This window comes from Ceratotherium simum, chromosome 7 (genome assembly GCF_057802395.1).
Source record: "Ceratotherium simum simum isolate JZ-2026a chromosome 7, ASM5780239v1, whole genome shotgun sequence".
In the NCBI taxonomy this organism is placed as follows: Eukaryota; Metazoa; Chordata; class Mammalia; order Perissodactyla; family Rhinocerotidae; genus Ceratotherium; species Ceratotherium simum.
This window is the reverse complement of record NC_141906.1, coordinates 4,219,615-4,238,191: the sequence shown is the minus strand read 5'-3', so window position 1 is coordinate 4,238,191 and position 18,577 is coordinate 4,219,615. Positions and strand designations below refer to the sequence as shown.

The following is an 18,577-nucleotide window of genomic DNA, read 5'->3' as shown; positions in this document are numbered from 1 at the left end:
AGTAGAAATAAAATCACATTGGTACAATATAGCAAAACCACTAAAATCCAAAGACAAAGAAAGTATTTTAGGAAGCCAGAAGAAGTCAGATCAGATTCAAGGGAGCAACACTTGGAACGGAAGCTAACTTCAACTGCAACAGCGAAAGCCAGGAGATAACAAAGTGGTATCTTTAAAGTGCCAAAAGAGAAGAACACCAAACTGGACTTCTATACCCAGCAAATTAGTCTTCAGGAAAGAAGTAAGATAAATACATCTGTAGAAATATAAAATATAAGAAAATTCATCATCAGCATACCCACTGTAAAGGAAATGCAAAAAGTTCCTTAGACGAAAGAAAAATGATCTTGGATGGAGATGCAGAGATGCTGAAAAAATGTAGAACAACAGAAAGAGTAAATGTGAATACTGACTGTACAGACAATAAAAATAATATCTTATGGTTTTAATATATACAGGAAAATAAAATACACTGTAACTATGGTATATATGCCAGAAGAGGGGCTAATGGAGTTAAATAATTTTAAATTTCTAACACTGAGAAGAGGGTGGAGGTAAAAAATAGTTACTTGGATAAACAGACATTGATAAAGCAAGGATACATAATGTTACCTCGAGGATAATTACTAAAATAATATAAAATGAGTATATAGCTTCCAAGCTCTCAGAAGTGAAAAAATGGAATATTAAATATTACTCCATTATTTCAAAGGAAAGTTCAAAAGGAAAGAAATTTAGAATAAGCAGGACAATTAGAAAGCAAATCACAAGATGGTAGATTTAAATCCAAATAACAAAAAATTCATCAAGTACAAAAAGAATGAATAGTTTAATTAAAAGATAAAGACCAATAAACAGAACAAAGAAGCAAAACCCAATTAGGTGCTGTTTATAAGAAACATTTTTGAAATAAATATAAGATTGCAGAAAGGTTTAAAGTGAAAGAATTGGAAAAAAGATAAACCATGAAAACACTAGATAAAAGAAAAGTGGGGTAACTATATTAATATTAAAGTAAATTTAAAGTTAAGAAAAATTACCAGAAGAGCATTTTCTAATAAAAAGATGTAACAATTCTGAAATATACAGATGTAATAATATAATCTCAATATATAAAAAGCAAAAATTGATAGAACTACCAGAAGAAATGGGCGGTAGGCAGAGTGCCCTCTACCTGTAAAATTGTCCACGCCCTAGCCCCTGGAACCTAGGCATATGTTACATTACATGACAAAGGGATTTTGCAGACACAATTAAGGTTATGGAATTAAAGATAGAGAGATAATTTTAGATTATCCAGTGGGTTCAATGTAATTATTTGAGCCCTTAAAATCAGAAAACTTTCTCTAATTTTAGGGAGGCAAGATGAGGCAGAAGGGAAGGTCAAGAGATTTGAAGCATGAGAATGACTTGATCTGCCTTTATTGGCTAAATGATGAAGTGATGAAGAGGGCTACGTGCGAGGGAATATGGGTGACCTCTAGAAACTGAGAATGACCTCTGGCCAACAGCCAACAAGAAAACAGGGACCTCAGCCCTAAAGCTGCATAGAACTGAATTCTGCTAACAGCCAGAAGGAGCCTAGAAGCACATTCTCCCTCAGAACCTCTAGATAAGAGACCCAGCAGGCTGACACCTTGATTTTGGCCCTCTAAGCAGAGCAACCAATTGAGCTTGCTGGACTTCTGACCTACAGAACTCTGAGATGATAAATCAGTGTTATTTTAAGTTGATATGTTTGTGTTAATTTGTTAGGGCAGCAACAGAAAACTGATACAAAATGGAAAAATCCACAGTAATAGAGGAAATTTTTAATAGGTCTCCTCAGTGTATGACAGAATTTGAATTAAAAAATAAGTCGGTAAGAATAAGATTTGAAGAACACAACCAATTTGACCTAACTGGCTTAAACAGAATATTGCAATTGATGATTGCAAAATATACATTCTTTAAAAGCATACTTAGAACATTTACACCAGCCAACTATATGCTGGGCACTTTTCTTCTAAACACAATTCAATTGTTAGAAATCAATAACCAAAACATACACTGGAATTTGCCATAGCTTTTCGATGTTAAGAAATGTTACAAGGGTCAAAGAAGAAATTACAATAGAAATCAGAAAATATTTTGAACTAAATAATAATGAAAAATACTATGTGTCAAAACTTGTGAGATGAAACTAAAGCTGTGTTTAGAGGGAAATCTATGGACATAACTTAGAAAAATCAGGTGAAAATAAATGAACAAATATTTATCTTTATCAGTTAGAAACAAAAATAGCAACAGAAACCTAGTGCAAGTAGAAGGAAATAATAAAAATAAGAGTAAAGATAAGAGCAGATACAATGAAATAGAAAACAAAATCTACAATGAAACAAAAACCAAACATCCAAGAGGAAAAAAACAACAAAGCAAATATTCGAGTGACAGTTCTGACAAAAAGGGATCATGCTAAAAGAAATAAAATTAAATACAAATCTACAGAGGTTTGCCTCAACTCCCTCTTAAAATCTATTGACATAACATCAGTGATAGAAAAAAGCAATAGTTGCCAACAGCAGAAACTGGGTAATTTTTGGAAGTTGGAAAGCAGATGGATCAGATCAATGGAAAAACTAGGAGAAGAATCAGGACCCTAGCTATTAAATATATGACAACTGCTTTTCCCCAATCTGTAAACTCAGAAAAAAAGAATGGGGAATAGGCTACAAGGTGATTATCCACAATAATTAGCAGATTAACTGCTCAAGAGATTGATCGTGGTGTTGTATTGTAAGTTAACACTCTAAACTAAGCGGAGACCTCCTAGCATCAGCAATGGAAACAAAGAAAAGTAGAGCAGAGCCTTGGGAAGATCCAGACTTCCAGAAAGACAGAAAAGTTTGGAAGTGAAGGAGTGGAGCAGGAGGGTAGCTGTAACCAGAAGCAAAACTAAAGCACTCCAAACAAAAAAACCCCAAACAAAAAAAACAAACTCCACCAACTCAAATGAGCAAAGGATACATCAGAGAAGATGAAAAACATCATTGGTAATCTGAGAGTTTCAAATTTAAAAAAGAATATACATTACTTTAGTATTGCTGTTATTATTTAGTATTGCTGTTGTTATTAAGGTAAAGATGAGACAGGTATCTAATACACATGGGGTATAAGAAAAATTTTGGAAAGTTTGACAGATTACTTCTTTTTTTTTTTTTTTGGTGAGGAAGATCAACCCTGAGCTAACATCCGTGCTAATCCTCCTCTTTTTGCTGAGGAAGACCGGCTCTGAGTTAACATCTATTGCCAATCCTCCTCCTTTTTTTTTCCCCAAAGCCCTAGTGGATAGTTGTATGTCACAGTTGCACATCCTTCTAGTTGCTGTATGTGGGATGCGGCCACAGCATGGCTGGAGAAGCGATGTATCGGTGCGTGCCCGGGATCTGAACCCGGGCCGCCAGTAGCGGAGTGCGCGCACTTAACTGCTAAGCCACGGGGCCGGCCCCTGACAGATTACTTTTTGAAAAATTATTTGTCCTTTGACCCAGCCAATCAGTTTCTAGGAATCTGGAACACATGTACAAATGTGAATATATAGGCACATTCTCTGATGCACTGTTCACCAACAGAACAATGGTTAAGTAAATTATGGTACATCTATTCTCTGGATTCTCACAACTGGTAAAAAAAATAAGGTAGATTCTTCATGTATGTAACCTAAAAATGTTTATAATGAACTAAATAAATAAAAGAAAGTTGTAGATCAATATATATAATGTGCTAGCACTCACGTGAAACCTAACAAAAAGCTAAAGAGTTAGATTGTCTAATACAAATATTACATACACACCATGTAATGCAAAGATAACCAAACGGTTAACTGCTTTTATCTCTGAGTTGGATACAAGATTGGGGTTCTAGGGAAAGTCAAAGGGGGTATTCTACTTCTATATTGCCTGATTGTTTTTTAACCAAGATTATATATTAGTTTAGCAATTAAAATGTCTCAAGCACAATTTTATGAGAAGAGAGATATCAAGTGATCCGCCAACATAAAAATAATAAATTCTACACTCTTAGTCGATCCTAAGAACAGATTGTGTATTATAGAATATAATATTCTTAATTATAATCTTCAGCCTTAATAGAGGTTAAATTTTAAAGAAGGATGGAAGTAAAATTATTCCATCAAAAATGGGTAAAATATCTTAGTTTTACTGCTAGAGTTTTTAGAACATCAAGCATATTAGCTCTTAGACCTTTGAAAGATACTGGTAATTAAAATGATTCCAAAGCTAATTTCCCCATCAATTCTCACAAAATAGCCATACCTACTAAAAAATTAACTCTTCTGTACACTGATATATAAAAGAGGCTACTCTATAGAAATAATGTTATTATTTACTTAATAAAATAAAAGCTGTACTTACAATAAGGAGCAGACTGAACTGGTCCAAGCTGTGGAAAGGTCATGAGAATAGAAACTCCTGGTAGATCGTTTTGCTTTGTACGTCCAGTAGTTTGGTCAGCCCAAACCACCACTTTTTTCCTCTCTACCAAATGTTCAATTTCTGTGAAGTCAGACTCAAACGCAGCATTTGATAGGCCAGCTTCTTTTAAAGCACAATACTGTTTTCTTAGAAGTGGAAGTAAAGCATTCAATAATCTACATACACAGAAGGTGACAAGAAAAGACAGATAAATACTAAAATTTAAACAAATTATTATAGTTCTATGTAACATCCAAAGTATTAGCAGATCATTAAAATGATTCCCTGTATATATTTTCCTTTAGAATATTTTAATCAAATACCTCAACATATTCTTAAAACATTAGGTACAGAGGGGAAAGAATCTTGGACGGCAATTACAAGCACCAGACTGTAGTCTCAGCTAGTCTTCACTTGCTTCTATATGACCTTGGATAAGGCACAAACTGTGGTTTCTCCTCTACAACGTGGGGTACAACTGGACAGCCACTACTTATAATAGATTGTTTTGAGGACTAAATGAGTTAAATACATATAAAAGCTTTTCTCAAAGCATAGTGTGATTTACAAACCAAAGATATTGTTATTGTTACTAAATACCATGGGATTGAAAAGAAAAATTGATACACTCTGTCACACGATGAGACTCATTTTAGGTATATATAGCATTTGAAACAACAACAAAAGAACAAAACTCAACTTTCCAAGTTAGCTCTTCATGAACTAAAGTAACGGCTTTCAAAGTCATTCAAAGAGGTTCCAAGGAGAAAAGTTGTGGACAAGGATGGTGGGTATGGGGAATCGATGGGGCACTGGATTCTTGGCTCTGATTCAATATCTGCCCTATTGCTGTTAATGAGAGTAGTACTGAATGTATCCTTTTATGTATTAGACCTCCATGTAAGCGTTCGCTGAAGAAAGGCCACAGCTCAACAGTTTGTACACTCAACCAATGGTTCCTAACTTTTACAACAAGGAAGATGTCAAACAACATGAATGATTTGGGAATGATTCAGTCCTGGTGTTTCAGTTGACTCATAACATCCAGGAGAACAGAAGCATCTGAAGTATGGATAGGGCAATGGGAAAAGAATAGACATTAATTTTAACACACAAGGAAATAACCGCTTTACTACCTAGGAGTCTTAAATATTGAGATAGCAGTTAAAATAGTCTGTGACATTTTTCTTGTGAGCCAAGTAGGTAACGAGGGAAAAGTCATCCTATGTTAAAATGTTATACGTTATTTGTCTTCTTGGAACCCCTTTGATTAGCTTTGAAAACCACTGCTTTAGCTTATGAAGAGCTAACTTGGAAAGTTGAGTTTTGTTCTTTGGTTGTTATATTTCAAATGCTAAAATGAGTCTCATCGTTTGACAGAGTGTATCAATTTTTCATTTCGATCCCATAGTATTTAGTAACAATAATAACAATATCTTTGGTTTGTAAATCACATAGGGAAAAGTCATTAATCAGAAAGTCAATAAAAACAATGATTTGTTGTGCACCTATACTAATCAGGTGCTGTGCAGAGAAGAGGTAACATAGGAGGCCTAAGGTTGCTATTCTTACAGAGGCTTGCTTGCAAGGTTGGCCCTTGGGTGGCATATTGAAACTTACATTTTGAGAGGGTTCTCAACACTTTCAGAACTGAGAAGAGTGGCTCACTGTGCTTAAACTGTTTGTACAAACAATGTGGTTTACACTGAACAACTGCTTTCCTTCTGGAAAGTTAGGAATTTTGGTACATGCTAGGCAGAGGGTGCCTATGCAACGAGCTTCCAATGAAAACCCAGGGCATTAAAGTGTCTGTGTAATGAGCTTCCAAAGTAGACAATATTTCACATGTGTTGTTACAACTTTGCTGGAGGACTTAAGCAGATCCTGTGTGGGTCCACTGGAAGAAGACACTTGAATGCTTGCATCTGGTTTCCTTTGGATTTTGCCCCATTCACCTTTTCCTTTTGCTGCTTTTGTTTCGTGTGCTTTCACTGTAATAAATCATACCTATGAGTACAACTATCAGATGGGTCCTGTGAGTCATCCTAGTAAACTATCAAACCTGGTGGTGGTATTATGGACCCATGACACATGTTATTTATGTATGTACGTATGTTCGTATGTATATATTTATTCATGCATTCATTTATTTTTTGACTTGATATTTGTATACATTATGAAATGATCACCATAATAAATCTATTTAACTTCTGTCACCATACAGTTAGAGGATGTAGTTTCATGTGATGAGAACTTTTAAGATCTACTCACTTAGCAACTTTCAAATACACAGTACAGTATTATTAATTATAGTCACCATGCTGTACATGACATTCCCATGACTTACTGAACTGGAAATTTGTACCTTTTGATTCCCTTCATGGATTTCACCCACCCCCCAAACCCCCACCTCTGGCAACCACCAATCTGTTCACTGTATCTATGAGCTTGCTTTTTTTTTTTTTTTTTTAAGATTCCACATGTAAGTGAGGTCACACAGTACTTGTCTTTCTCTTTCTGACTTATTTCACTTAGCATAATGCTTTCAAGGTCCATCCATGTTGTCGAAAATAGCAAGATTTCATTCTTTTTTATGGCTAAATAATATTCCACTGTATATGCATATTCCATTGTGTATGTGTATGTATGTATGTATGTCTGTGTACATACACACCACATTTTCTTTATCCATTCATTCATCGATGGACACTTAAGTTGTTTCCCTATCTTGGCTATTGTAAATAATGGTGCAGTGAACATAGGGGTGCATATATCTTTTCACATTAGTGTTTTCATTTTCTTCAGATAAATACTCAGAAGTGGAATTGTTGGATAATATGGTAGTTCTACATTTAATTTTTTGAGGAACCTCCACACTGTTTTCACTGTGGCTGTACCAATACGTATTCACACCAACAGTGCACAAAGGTTCCCTTTTCTCTACATCACCAACACTTGTTACTTCCTGCCATTTTGACAACAGTCATTCTAACAGGTGTAAGGTAATATCTCATTGCGGTTTTGAGTTGCATTTCCCTGATGATTAGTATGTTGAGCACGTTTTCATGGACCTGTTGGCCATCTGTATGTCGTTGGAAAAATGTCTATTTAGATCTTCTGCCCATTTTCTAATCGGATTGTTTGTTTTCTTGCTATTCAGTTGTATGAGTTCTTTATATATTTTGGATATTAACGCCTTATCAGATATGATTTGCAAATATTTTCTCCAATGTGGAAGGCTGCCTTTTCATTTTGTTGATGGTTCCTTTGCTGTGAAGATTTTTAGTTTGATGTAATCTCACTTATTTTTGCTTTTGCTGTCTTTGCTTTTGGTGTCAAATCCAAAATAACAATGCCAAGTCCAATGGCAAGGAGCTTAATACCTACGTTTTCTTCTAGTTTTATGGTCTTACGTTCAGGTCTTTAATCCTTTTTCAGTTGATTTTTGTGTATGGTGTAAGATAGTGGTCTACTTTCATTCTTTTATATGTGGCTGTCCAGTTTTCCCAACACCATTTATTGAAGAGACTGTCCTCTCCTCATTGCATATTCTTGACTCCTTTGTCATAAATTAATTGACCATATATGTGTGAGTTTATTTTGGGATCTCGATTCTGTCCATTTACCTGTGTGTGTTTTTATGCCAACACCACACAGTTTTGATTACTACACCTTTGTAATATAGTATGAAATCAGAAAGCATGATATCTCTAGCTTTGTTCTTCTTCCTTGAGATTGCTTTGGCTATTTGGGGTCTTTTGTGCTTCTATACGAATTTTAGGATTTTTGTTCTAGTTCTGTGAAAAACGCCATTGGAATTTTGATAGAGATTGTATTGAGTCTGTAGATTGCTTTGGGTAGTAGAAACATTTTAACAATATTAATTCTTCCACTCCATAAGCATGGGATATCTTTCCATTTATTTGTGTTTTCTTCAATTCCTTTCACTAATGCCTTACAGTTTTCAGTATACAGGTCTTTCACCTCCTTGGTTAAACTTATTCTTAGGTATTTTACTGTTTTTTGATGCAATTGTAAATGAGATTTTATTCTTAATTTTTCTTTCTGATAATTCATTATTAGTGTATAGAAAAGTAACATATTTCTGTATATTGATTTTGTATCGTAGTTTTTCTGAATTCATTTATTAGTTCTAACTGTCTTTTGGGTTTTCTATATATAGTATCATGTCATCTGCAAACAGTGAGTTTTACTTCTTCCTTTCCAATTTGGGTGTCTTTTATTTCTTTTTGTTGCTTAACCGCTCTGGTTAAAACTTCCAATACTATGTTGAATAAAAGTGGCAAGAGGGGGCATCCTTGTCTTGTGCCTGTTCTTAGAGGAGAAACTTTCAGCTTTTCACCATTAAGTATGATGTTAGCTGTGGGCTTGCCACATATGGCCTTTATTATGTTGAGGTACCTTCCCTCTATAAAGGCATACCTTGTTTACAATTGCACTTTGCTTTATTGTGCTTACCAGATATTGCATTTTTTACAAATTGAAGGTTTGTGGCAACTCTGCACTGAGCAAGTCTATCGGCATCATTTTTCCAAGAGCGTTTGCTCACTTTCTGTCTCTGTGTCATATTTTGATAATTCTTACAATATTTCAAACTTTTTCATATTATTATATTTGTTATGGTGATTTGTGATCAGTGATCTTTGATGTCACTATTGTAATTGTTTTGGGGTGCCATGAACTACACTCATACAAGACAGTGAAATTAATCAATAAATGTTGAGTGTGTTCTGACTGCTCCACTGACTGGCCGTTCCACCATCTCTCTCTCTCTCTCCCCTGGGGCCTCCCTATTCCCTGAGACACACAATACTGAAATTACACCAATTGTAACCCTACAATGGCCTCTAAGTGTTCAAGCGAAAGGAAGAGTCTCACGTCTCTCACTTCAAATCAAAAGCTAGAAATGATTAGAAATGATTAAGCTTAGTGAGGAAGGCATGTCGAAAGCTGAGACAGGACAAAGTCCTCTTGCACCAGTTAGCCAAGCTGTGAATGCAAAGGAAAAGTTCTTGAAGGAAACTACAAGTGCTACTCCAGTGAACACACATGAATGATAAGAAAGTGAAATAGCCTTATTGCTGATATGGAGAAAGCTTCAGCGGTTTGAACAGAAGATCAAACCAGCCACAAAATTCGCTTATTCCGAAGCCTAATCCAGAGCAAAGGCCTAACTCTCTTCAATTCCATGAAAGCTGAGAGAGGTGAGGAAGCTTCAGAAGAAAAGCCAGCAGAGGTTGGTTTATGACATTCAAGGAAAGAAGCCGTCTCCATAACATAAAAGCGTTATGGTGAAGAAGCAAGTGCCGATATAGAAACTGCAGCAAGTTATCCAAAGACCTAGCTAAGATAATTAACGAAGGTGGCCACTCTAAAAAATAGATTTTTAATGTGGGCAAAACAACCTTATATGGGAAGAAGATGCCATCTAGGACTTTCATAGCTAGAGAGGAGTAGTCAATGCCTGGCTTCAAAGGACAGGCTGACTTCTTGCTAGGAGCTAAGGCAGCTGGTGACTTTAAGTTGAAGCCAATACCCATTTACCATTCCGAAAATCCTAGGGCCCTTAAGAATTATGCTAAATCTACTCTGCCTGTTCTATATATATGGAACAACAAAGCCTGGATGACAGCACATCTGTTCACAACATGGTTTACTCAATATTTTAAGCCCACAGTTGAGACTTACTGCTCAGATGAAAAGATTCCTTTTAAAATATTACTGTTCATTGACAATGCACCTGGTCACCCGAGAGCTCTGTTGGAGATGTATAATGAGATTAATATTGTTTTCATGCCTGCTGATACAACATCCATTCTGCAGCTGACGGATCAAGGAGTAACTTCAGGTTTCAAGTCATATGATTTAAGAAATACATTTCGTAAGGCTATAGCTGCCATAGAGATTCCTCTGATAGATCTGGGAAAAGTCAACTGAAAATCTTCTGGAAAGGAGTCACCATTCTAGATGCCATTAAGAACATTTGTGATTCATGGGAAGAGGTCAAATATCAAGATTAACAGGAGTTTGGAAGAAGTTGATTCCAACCCTCATGAGGGGTTCAAGACTTCAGTGGAGGAAGTAACTGCAGAGGTGTTGGAAATAACAAGAGAACTAGAAGTTGAGCCTGAAGAGGTGACTGAACTGCTGCAATCTCATGATAAAACTTGACAAGGAGTTGCTTCTTATGGATGAGCAAAGAAAGTGGTTTCTTGAGATGAATCTACTCCTAGTGAAGATGCCGTGACGATTCTTGAAATGACAACAAAAAATTTAGAATTTACATAAACTTAGTTGATAAAGCAGAGGCAGGGTTTGTGAGAACTGACTTTAATTCTGAATGAAGTTCTACTGTGGGTAAAATGCTATCAAACGGTATCACATGCTACAAAGAAATCATTTCTGAAAGGAAGAGTCAATTGATGTGGCACACTTCATTATTTTCTTATTGTAAGAAATTGCCACAGCCTCCCAACCTTCAGTAACCACCACTCCGATCAGTCAGCAGCCGTCAACATGGAAACAAGACCCTCTATCAGTAAAAAGATTACAACTCACTGAAGGCTCAGATGATGCTTAGTATCTTTTAGCAATAACGTAGTTTTTAATTAAGGTGTGTACATTTTTTTAAGACATAATGCTATTACACACTTAATAGACTACAGTATAGCGTAAAAACTTTTAATATGCAGCAGGAAACCAAAAAACTCGTGACTCACTTTACTATAATATTCGCTTTATTGCGGTGGTCTGGAACCGAACCTGCAGTATCTCCAACATATGTCTATACCCACCTTGCTGAGAGTTTTTACCAGAAATGGATGTTGAATTTTGTCAAATGCATTTTCTGAATATAGTGAGATGATTATATCATTTTTATCCTTCACTTTGTTAATGCAGTGTTATAACACTGATTGATTTATGGATGTTGAACTATCCTTGTATCCCTGGAATAAATCCCACTTGATCATGGTGTGTGATCCTTTTAATATATTGTTGAATTCTGTTTGCTAATATTTTGTTGAGGACTTTTGCATCTATGTTCATCAGGGATATTGGCTTGTAATTTTCTTTTCTTGTGGTGTTCTTGTCTGGTTTTGGTATCAGAGTGATGGAAAGCAATAAGCAAAGTTAAAATATTGAGGTATATGAAGAAGTTATTTGGTTTAAAACTAATTCGGCCTGGCCTTGTTTTTCCAGAAAGGCCTGACATGGCTTGCTCAGCATGCTCTGTACATCTGCTTTCAACATTTACAATGTCCCAAGTGAAGAATGGTGCCGTTAAAGGTAGGGATGCATGCCTCCCCTCATATCTGCATTTCTTTAAAGCACTTCTTCATGGAAACTAAGGATTAATTACTGACCTACTGTGCTCACCTTGTGACCACTGACCTGCTGCCCTAACAAAACATTTTGTGACTCTAGTAAAAGAGATATTCCTGTTATATTTGATATATGTTCCTTGTTTCAAGACGGCATATAACCATGCTGTACACCCCACTGATTTGGAGTGCTTCCTTCCTTGGTGAAGGTTCTCTCCTGGGCTATAGTTCTCAAAACTGGCTCATATAATAAACTCACTCCAATTTTGATTTATAGACCAATTATGGATAATTTGCATTGACAAAGGTAATACTGGCCTCATAAAATGAGTTTGGAAGTTTCCCCTGTCTTCTATTTTTTGGAAGATTTTGAGGATTGGTATTAATTCTTCTTTGAATGTTTGCTAGAATTCACCAGAAAGGCCATCTGATCCTGGACGTTCGTGTGTAGGGAGGTTTTTAATTATTGATTCAATCTCCTCATTAGTAATTAGTCTGTTCAGATTTTCTATCTCTTCATGATTCATTCTTGGTAGGTTGTACGTTTCTTGGAATTTATTTCTTCTAGGTGGTCCAATTTGTTGGCATAAAATTGTAGTAGTCTCTTATGACCTTTTGTATTTCTATGGTATCCGCTGTAACGTATCCTCTTTCATTTCTGATTTTATTTGAGTTCTCTCTCTTTTTCTCTTGGTGAGTCTAGCTAAAGGTTTGTGAATTTTGTTTATCTTTTGAAAGAACCAGCTCTTGGTTTTTGATCTTTTCTATTATCTTTTTAGTCTTTATTTCATTTACTTCTGCTCTGATGTTTGTAATTTCCTTCCTTCTATTAACTCTGTTTTTTCTTCCTTTTCTAGTTCCTTGAGGTGTCAAGTTAGGTTGTTTATTTGAGATTTTTCTTGTTTCTTGAGGTAGGCATTTATTGGTATGAACTTGCCTTTTAGAACTGCTTTTGCTGCATCCCATAAATTTTGGTATGTTGTATTTCCATTTTCATTTGTCTCAAGGTATTTTTTGACTTCTCTTTTTATTTTTTCATCGACCCACTGGTTGCTCAGTAGCATGTTCTTTAATCTCCAAATTGTTGTGAATTTCCCAGTTTTCTCCTTGTAACTGATTTCTAGTTTCATACCATTGTGGTCAGAAAAGATGCTTGATATAATTTTCTTAAATTTGTTAAGACTTGTTTTGTGGCCTAACATGATCTACCCTGGAAAATGTTCCACATGCACTTGAGAAGAATGTGTACTCTATTGTTTTTGGATGGCATGTTCTGTGTATATCTGTTAAGTCCATCTGATCTATGTGTCATTTAAGGCTAATGTTTTCCTACTGGTTTTCTGTCTGGATGATCTATCCATTGATTTATGTGGGGTATTAAAGTCCCCTACTATTACTGTATTGCTGTTTACTTCTGCCTTCAGATCTGTTAACATTTGCTTTATATATTTAGGTACTCCTTTGTTTGGTGCATAAATATTTACAAATGTTATATCCTCTTGTTTGATATTGACCCCTTCATCATTACGTAACGCCCTTCTTTGTCTGTTATTATAGTCTTTGTTGTAAAGTCTATTTTGTCCAAGTATAGCTAGCCCAGCTTTCTTTTGGTTTTCATTGGCATGGAATATCTTTTTCCATCCCTTCACTTTCAGTCTGTGTATGTCCTTACATCTGAAGTGAGTCTCTCGTATGCAGCATATAGATGGGTTTTGTTTGTTAATGCATTCAGCCATTCTATATCTTTTGATTGGAAAATTTAGTCCATTTACATTTAAAGTAATCACTGATAGGTATGTACTTATTGTCATCTTGGGAATTGCTTTCTGTCTGTTTTGTATCTCCTCTGTGCCTTTCTTCTTCTATTGCTCTCTTCCTTCATGGTTTTGATGGCTTTCTTTATTGTTATTGCTTTGGTTCCTTTCTTATTATCTTTTGTGTATCTCCTAAAGGTTACTGCTTGGTGATTACCATGAGGCTTACATATAACTTATAGTCATAAGTCTATTTTAAGTTGATAACTTAAGTTTGAACGCATTCTAAAGCTCTACATTTTTACTCTCCTCCTCTCATGCTTTATTTTTTGATGTCACATTTTACATCTGTTTATCTGGTGTATTCCTTAACTAATTATAGTAGTGACAGTTACTTTTACTACTTTCATCTTTTAACCTTCGTACAAGCTTTATAAGTAATTAATCTACTACTTTACTATATATTTACCTTTACCAGTGAAGTGAGGTTTATACTCTTATGTTTTCTTGTTACTAACTAATGCCCCTTCTTTTCAGCTTAAAGAAGTCTCTAACATTTCTTGCAAGTCCAGTTTAATAGTGATGAACTTCTTTAGATTTTGCTTGTCTGGGAAATTCTCTCTCTCCTTCAATTCTGAATGATAACTTTGCTGGGTAAAGTATTTTTGGTTGAAACTTTTTTTCTTTCAGCACTTTGAATATATATTAAGTCCGTTTTTTGCCTCCATTCTACAAGATCAGGGTAAGACAGTTCACCACCTCCATTATTTTTTATGTCATTTAATCCTTTCAAAATCTTTATAAGGAAAGTATTATTATGCATTTTAACATATAAGAAAAATAAAGCTTAGTGAGGTTAACTAATTTATGCAAGGTTTATTGCTAATATAAGCTAGAATTGAAGACCAACTCCAAAACTGACACTCTCTCTATGCCATATTGCCTATGTTTGTAATGCTTTGGTTCACCAATTTTCTATGTATTAGTAAGAGTTACTCAGAAATCTTTTTGCCCATTTTGAGGCAAAAATTTATCTTAAACGTATTACTCTATATGTACGATATAGGAAATAAACATAGTATGGTTAAAATAAATTAACATTTCTTTGATAACTCTAGCTCTTGCAGGTGGTTTGAGGGCCAGTAAGTGAATATTCAACGTCTGCTCTATATATAGAAAGTAGAAGGAGATTAGGTTGAGATTCTATCTGCAGAAGAATATCTCCCTCATGTTTTTTCTTTCTTTTGTCTTCTTTTTAAAAATCACTACCCTAATATGATTTCCTTTAAAGCAAAAGTATGGAAAATTAATTACCAGTTATTTGAGAACACTAGTAGAACTCCAGTAGAATTTTAGACTAGCAGAAAGCACTTAGAGAAATACATTTCTCATTTTTACAGAGCATGAAAGTGACATCTAAGGAATTGACTGACACATCCAAGGTAACAAAAATAAAGATTAGGTTATACTTTTTACTATTACGTTTCAAAAATCAAAAGATGTTCCTACTGAGCTAGTGAGAGAACATGAAAGAGCTACTATAGCATTATGTAAAAATTGGGACACTTGATGTTAAAAAATAGACATTTTCAGTAACTTCATTTTAATGACAGCAAAAAATCATTCTGGAATTATGAATGCTTAAAAAGTGCCTACTTAAAATTCAGTTGGTATTAATAATAATTGCTTCTAAGTGGGGAAATGGATGGCTAGCGGACAGGTAGAAGACAGGCTCCTTTTCACTGTATAGGGATCTTTGGAATTTTGTACTACATGACATATATTACATAAAAATAATAAACTTTTGAAGAAAAATGCTTTCAAAATTATAAAGCAGTATAAAAAAAACCGTTGGATGAGAAGAACCACATCCTCTATACTTTCGCAATGCTTTCTAACTCTGTATGCTTCCAGATGCTGGCAGACACTTAAAAATAATGTACCCTGTATCAGATAAAATGCAATTTTCTGGCAGTGGAAAACTGAACTTCTATGCTTCAGGTTCTTTAGGTAAAATTTATAGACTAGGTAAATCCATGTACTTACGCCTCATTCTGCCTGTGCTGCTGTTCTTGAAGACAAGCTAGATCCATCATATGTTTAATTTGTGCTTTCAAATCTTTGTTCTGGAGGTGCAAATGGTGACACTGAAGATCTTCACTGAGTTCCTGGGGAAAACAATGCAAACTATACCTCAGATTCCTTTAAGGATGTTAAAAATAAACCAACTTTAATAAAACATTTTATATTGGTACCAGTAGTTTTAATTTTTTTACATATGAAATAATATGTTTAGAAATAAATTTGAAAAATAACCTTCTGGTATAGGTGGTTTATAACTTACAAGCAAGATAAGATTCAACTTTCCTCAGAAACTGAATGTCAGAAACTCAGAACAAATATTATTATGATGACAGTTTCTTGGTCTATCCAACTTGTTCACAATGCTGTGAAAAGACATGAATACGGCCAGTTTTTGCTTAAACACCACTTCTTCAGGGAGGCTTTCCCGGAGCATTATATTTCAAGATGGACACTCTCCACCCCCAATAGTCTATCACAGCATTGATCAGAAACAATTTCATTTATTTATTTGTTTGATTATAGTTTCTCTGTCTGTATTAGAATGTCAGGTTCACCACCAGGATAGGGCCTATGTGAAGCTAGTTCAGTATTACAGCCCCAGTGTACAGTGTCTGGAGTTGTATGCAATAAAAATCTCTTGCCTTCACCTAACCTTGGTATAAGCTTCATCCTAGAGCAAAAGTGTGAACAAGTCTTTTGTAGGTTCCCATTTTCCTAAGTCTCATGTGCACAGGCCCAAGTGTTCTCTAATCTACAACCTAGGATTACTTATCTTTCCTCAAACATACTAAACCTTAAGTATGGAAAATGTCAGCTAAGTGGTTACACTAAAGTATGAATGGCAGTAATCCAATAGCATTCTCAGCATCTCAAATTGGGAAAATTTAAGTCAGTATAATGAAAGGGAGTAAAATTTTTTGAACGTTGTGAGGGGCTGACACAATCCCATAAGTAGGGAAGCCGTGCCAGGAAACTTTCTCCTGGGGACAATTCCCATAACCCATTTTAGCTTTACAATATTCCTTCCCAACCTGCAGACCACTGATTCTCTAAAAGCTTAAAGTTGTTTTTTCTTTTTCTTTTTTTTTTAATACTTCCTATGCCAATGGTAGGAACTACGACAGGGAAACAATGTCATTCTATGTGTCTGAGATATATTAAAGCTGGTGGTTATTTATTTACATGATTCATGATTATATTTCAAGAAATCTAGCACGTATTTCAGAGAGAACTCTCTTTAGGGAGTCAGGATGATATGGTTAGAGGAATGGCCTATGAGTCAGGTGATTTTAGAGATGGTCTCAGCCATGACACAAATGTACCTTAAGCCAAAAATATTGTTTATATGGAGATCAATTTACTTGACCAAAATTTAAGAGCTTGACTAGATGATCTCTTTAGTATTTTCCAGTTAGAAAATTCAAAAATCCTAATAGTGTGAACATATTTGCCAAATATTCCATCTTTTCTGTTTAAAAAAAAAATTCCTTCTTTACATACTTCCTCTGATAATCATCTTTTAATTCCTTTATCTTCTTAAATCACTCTTCGTTTAAGGAGACAAGCCTTAATAGTATAATTATATTAGTCAGTAATGGGCCTTGCCTAGCTTGTTACATTTGGAAAACCAAGTTTACAATTTGAGTCTTTTCTTGTTTTGACATGTTATTGACAAAATCTGATTGGAAAAGCATGGCCTATTCTGAGAATCATAAGGAGGTTAATAATGGTTGAGGTGAAGAAAATAATGAGAAGTGATATATAAAACTTGAGAGGTATTCAGGTGCCATGCTAGCCCTGGGAAATCATAACAGAGAGTTTATATTAGGGAGAATGCACTGAAGAGTGATATGATCAATTACCTTTTAGAAAGCTCATTTTGGTTGCAGTGGAGGGGATGATTTCCGTGGAGTATGAATGGAAGCAGAAAGACCAAATACAGTAGGTCCAATCGCAGTGGGGGGGCGGGGATTGGAGGGGTAGGAGTTGGAATTAGGGTATTGGCAGTGGGAGAGAGAGAGAAGTGGGTAGTTTTCAGAGGTTAAGAGGGAGATAGTGCAGGAGGGTACAGAAAAAGGAGCACCCAATTTGAAAATCACAGTACTGGGCCTGTGTCCAGAATAGTGTGACTGTGGATAAGTCCTTTTACAAAGTTATGTCTCACTTTGCTAATGCAGGAAATAATGGCTTATAAATAGATAATTATTTCAGCCTTGAAAATCTCCACAGAAAAAATAATTTCAAGTGGGATTAGAGTGGTAGGAATGGAAATAGTTTTAATTTTATTGTTTTCAAATTATTTATAATAAAATGCATTAAACAATGAATTAAAAATCCATTGTAGGTTCCATATTCAGGTGAGGAAAAGTTATTATAAGAGTTATAGAAGGCAGATTGCTAGAAAAATTAGATTTGACCATATTGTAAAAATTTAAATTTCTTGAAAATAACCCAAACAATATTAACTTTATAAATACTACTAAGTAGACAAAAAGGCAAAAACAAATTAGCAATAATAATAATAATAATAATAATAATACTAAAAAGAATACCACACCATTTTTTAAATTGGGAACTTAAATATGGGACAGCAAAAATGGAACTTATAAATATGGGAAAGCAAAAGCAAACTAGTAAATTTCTACAACTGATTTTTTTTGCCTCTTTAATACAAAACAAGTTCTTAAATACTTCTCTAGTTGGGGATGGGCTATAAATTAGAACGTTGATTATACAGACAAACACACTAAATTATAAGTATAATGTAAAGTAAGTAAGGCTACTGAGAGGCGAAAAGAGTAACAACATCTTAAAACTATATATATGTGTATTAAAATTTTTTTAATGAACGTACTAATGCCACTTGAATGTAACCTAAAAATGGTTAAAATGGTAAATTTTACGTTATACGTTACCACACACA

The 18,577-nt window shown here is 34.9% G+C and overlaps 1 protein-coding gene and 1 non-coding gene across 3 annotated transcripts in view; both read right to left on the bottom strand.

Moving 5' to 3' along the window:
* KIF18A (kinesin family member 18A) overlaps positions 1-18,577 on the bottom strand; it is a 90,483-nt gene that overhangs the window by 32,430 nt on the left and 39,476 nt on the right. For both annotated transcript variants that reach the window (XM_087433061.1, XM_087433062.1), the window contains exons 12-13: positions 15,616-15,737; positions 4,413-4,648 (exon numbers count right to left, since the gene is read on the bottom strand). In XM_087433061.1, the coding sequence (XP_087289187.1) occupies positions 4,413-4,648; positions 15,616-15,737 (358 nt within the window). The remainder of the gene's footprint in view (positions 1-4,412; positions 4,649-15,615; positions 15,738-18,577) is intronic.
* LOC147916533 (small nucleolar RNA SNORD57) lies at positions 14,266-14,333 on the bottom strand. The gene has a single exon (XR_015552834.1). It is a non-coding gene; the product is annotated as a small nucleolar RNA SNORD57 (small nucleolar RNA).